This window comes from Acipenser ruthenus, chromosome 20, assembly GCF_902713425.1.
Source record: "Acipenser ruthenus chromosome 20, fAciRut3.2 maternal haplotype, whole genome shotgun sequence".
In the NCBI taxonomy this organism is placed as follows: domain Eukaryota; kingdom Metazoa; phylum Chordata; class Actinopteri; order Acipenseriformes; family Acipenseridae; genus Acipenser; species Acipenser ruthenus.
The window spans coordinates 11,986,862-11,990,549 of NC_081208.1; the positions used below are offsets into that span (position 1 = coordinate 11,986,862).

General features: G+C 38.2%; 1 protein-coding gene across 1 annotated transcript; it reads right to left on the reverse strand.

Moving 5' to 3' along the window:
- Positions 1–614: 614 nt before the first annotated feature.
- LOC131698866 (uncharacterized) lies at positions 615–3,218 on the reverse strand. The gene is made up of 3 exons (XM_058993488.1): positions 3,068–3,218; positions 2,228–2,728; positions 615–1,688 (listed from the first exon to the last, which is right to left on the reverse strand). The coding sequence occupies exons 2-3, from the start codon at positions 2,705–2,707 to the stop codon at positions 1,425–1,427; spliced, it is 744 nt and encodes a 247-aa protein (XP_058849471.1). The 5' UTR covers positions 2,708–2,728; positions 3,068–3,218; the 3' UTR covers positions 615–1,424.
- Positions 3,219–3,688: the final 470 nt, after the last annotated feature.

Genomic DNA, 3,688 nt, shown 5'->3' on the forward strand with positions numbered 1-3,688 from the left:
CCTCGCTCCATTTTGAGGTTTCTCCTCTAATCAGTACTTTCTGTTTTCTACATGTTAACCACTCCCTAATCCATGTGCATGCATTTCCTTGAATCCCTACTGCGTTCAGTTTGAGAATTAATCTTTTATGCGGGACTTTATCAAAAGCTTTCTAGAAATCTAAATAAACCATGTCATATGCTTTGCAATTATCCATTGTCAATGTTGCATCCTCCTCTGTGTGTGTGTGTGTGTGTGTGTGTGTGTGTGTGTGTGTGTGTGTGTGTGGGTGGGTGGGGGGGTGGGTGGGTGTGTGTGTGTGTGTGTGTGTGTGTGTGTGGGTGGGTGGGGGGGTGGGTGTGTGTGTGGGTGTGGGTGGGTGGGTGTGTGTGTTGGTGTGTGGGTGGGTGGGTGGGTGGGTGGGTGTGTGTGTTGGTGTGTGTGTGTGTGTGTGTGGGTGGGTGTGTGTGTGGGTGGGTGTGTGGGTGGGTGGGTGTGTGGGTGTGTTGGTGTGTGTGTGTGTGTGTGTGTGGGTGGGTGGTGTATGTGGGGGTGTGTGTAGGTTTTCATCCTTGCAGGTAATGAAGAATACAAGACTGATTCCTGAACAAAAAATAAAACACCTCAGAACTAGGTGAGTGTAAAAGCAATGACTATATCTTTATTTTTTGGCATTTTGTACGTGCTCATCAGACCCAATCACTTCTGATGTATGTTTTTTGCCTCCTTAAAGGCCTAATTTCAACATATTCTAGAGTGAACACATTTCAACACATTCAACTCTTCTCATTATTTTCTCAGTTACATGGCCATACCCACTTGGTACATTCTGTGGCCATGTTTTTTGCACCTAAGAATGACCTTGACTGACTGCCACATGATAGTGATAGATATGTCAAAATAATTAATATATTTGAGATTAAAAATAGCAACTAAACATGAATGTGATGCTCTATTAGTAGGCTATAACTTAAAACATTTTCATTCTAGTATATGTTGTAATTAGGCCTTAAGGGCAAAAGCAAATGGACATACCAACATTGTTGCTATTTATATATAGCCTTGACACCATATGTTTGTTCTTTTTTTAATGAGAAGCCACTTAATAATATGAGTCACATATATCACAACAACATTTATACTTGTGAAGAATAAAAATGGTAAAATGAAAAATACACACAATTATATTGCTTTTTTAATCTTGTCGTGTTTAGTTGAAGCTCAAGCATTGTATTTCTATTAACAATTGTGTTTTAATCATTCACGTCTATGTTAATAAACAGTTATACCAGAAAACAAAAACTGCGTTTTGAATATTTTAACTTTCCAGAGTTTATTATTAGCTGTTTTAATCGTGAATATGAGAAAAATGCAAGCTTTTGGAGCAGTGTGTGCCTGTCTCTTTTGATCCTATACATTATCAAAAGTCAAGACATATTTTTTGTTTACCACAAAGGTAAGGCCTTAGCATCATCCAGCTGAGTTTTAAGAGAGTCAATGTCTGCCTGTGTCAATGGAAAGGTTTTAAGCTCTTTAATCTGTTGAACATGTGTGGAGACAAACTGAATCAAATTACTGAAGGCTTGGAGAAATGCATCGGCAGCTGCAAGGAACTGCTGGATGTCTTCTGCTGTTGGGATGTTGATCTGGGTTTTCCCGTCAATCTTTTTCGTGAGTGAGTTTGCAACTTTGAAGGCTTGCTCAACGGCCTAAAACATCAAATTGTGAAATATCAAACATCAAATCAGCACAGAAGAGGTATTTAATACCCTACCTTTCAGTTTCTAATGATGTAGTAGGCAGGCCACGAAAGTATATACACATGGTAAATGCTGCTTATTAACAATCACTTGGTAGCCATCAAAAAGTTGCCATTATCCAGAGGTTGCTAATAAGAGAAAAGCTATAGTATTAGATAGGATTGGTTCCTGAAAAACATTGTTAATAACTCCCTAATAACTGCTTAAAATACAGTGTTACCCTGTTGCTGCTGTATGTTCTAAAATCTGAATTGGTATTAAATATTACACAAACAGAATTCTTACAACTGATACTAGGTTACTACTACATTTAATAATAAATGAAGTGGATGCCTCAATTCTCTCTCTGCTGGCAGGAACTCAATTTTGGGGTTTTGAGAAATTCCTAGAAATTATTCATTTCCATTGTATGTATGTAAACTTTTGATGATAACTGCTGTATATATTGTTAATAGACCGTAAATAAAAAGTAGCAAAACATTACGTACATCAGATACTGGTCCAATGTATTTCTGAATAATTGATTCCATTGGTACTTCAAATTCTTCCAGTTGAATCATATCATCTTTGTGGTCTGTCATCCACTTTAGGAGCTTTTCACTGAGGCCTGTTTCATTTTTAATGATTGCGGTTAATGCCTTAATCACAGCACGCTTTCTCTGTACATCCTTGGATTGTTGTTTATCGGGAAGCGATTTGTTAAGAATAACATTTACACCCCACAAGATAGCACCGATAGCTAAATTTTTCACAACAAATCCTACTATTTTTGGTATACTTGTTGTGACGTATTGAAGCAAGGTTTTTAAGGTCTCGCTAACTTTGGAAAGCTCTTCAACTTCTGCTCGTGCTTCAGCTACTTCTGCTTTTATTTCCTCTTGTGCTTCTTCTGATAGGTCTTCAATGTCATCTTCAGCTCCATCAATGGCTTCTTCAACTCCCTTAAATATGTCTTCTATCTCCGCCATTTTGGACTGGTATGTCTTGATCTATAAATAAATGTTAGAACAATTATCCTTTACTGTAGACGTGTAATCAAGGGACGAACAAAGCCAACCATCTATAAACCAGAAATATACATTTTTATATTTTGGTTGAAATTCAAGATATTCCTATGTGTAACAAGGGTGTACTTAGGCCTACATTTTCTTACACAATGTTAAGTGTTTTGGAATTTAACTGCATGTTTAGTTTATCTCTTTGATTTGCTTTGATTAGTGGATATTTTTGTTGGTGCACTGATGGTTCCCATGTACCCGCATGGACCTCGCATGAAACTACATTTCCCATCATCCTCCTGCTCACATATGTAACTGAGATGGATTTACCAGTGCCAGAGCTAGATGGTGCCCAAGAGCAGTCTTCCAAAGAAACTCCCTTTACATCCACAGCAGCCTCTCTTTGCCTCATCTCCGTCCTCTGAAGGCAGGGTCAACTCTCACTGAAAATGCATATTACTCCACCCACTGTACCAGCATTTCAAACTATAGTGCCTCTTTTTTTATAGTAAAGTTTAAGTTTAAGCTGTTAACGTTAGTGCCTGCAGTAGTAGTTAAACTACTAATAGTAGGCTAACAAACAATGACAATAAAATGAATAAATAAGTCTGGGGAAAACCCAAACCAGCTGGCCATTATTATTATGGGAGGCTGTGTGGTCCAGTGATTAAAGAAAAGGGCTTGTAACCAGGAGGTTCCCAGTTCAAATCCCACCTGAGCCACTGACTCATTGTGTGACCCTGAGCAAGTCACTTAACCTCCTTGTGCTCCGTCTTTCGGGTGGGATGTAATTGTAAGTGACTCTGCAGTTGATGCATAGTTCACACACCCTAGTCGCTGTAAGTCGCCTTGGATAAAGGCGTCTACTAAATAAACAAATAATAATAATAATAACACCGTGTAACAATTATTATTTTTTTTTTTGGTTCCTGGGTAGTAAGTGTTATTTCC

Bases quoted from the DNA above. Each gene is read 5' to 3' on its own strand.
- LOC131698866 (XM_058993488.1), bottom strand. From the start codon at position 2,707: ATGGCGGAGATAGAAGACATATTTAAGGGAGTTGAAGAAGCCATTGAT. The intron at 1,689-2,227 runs GTACGTAATGTT...TTGATGTTTTAG, and splicing joins ACATTGGACCAGTATCTGAT to GCCGTTGAGCAAGCCTTCAA.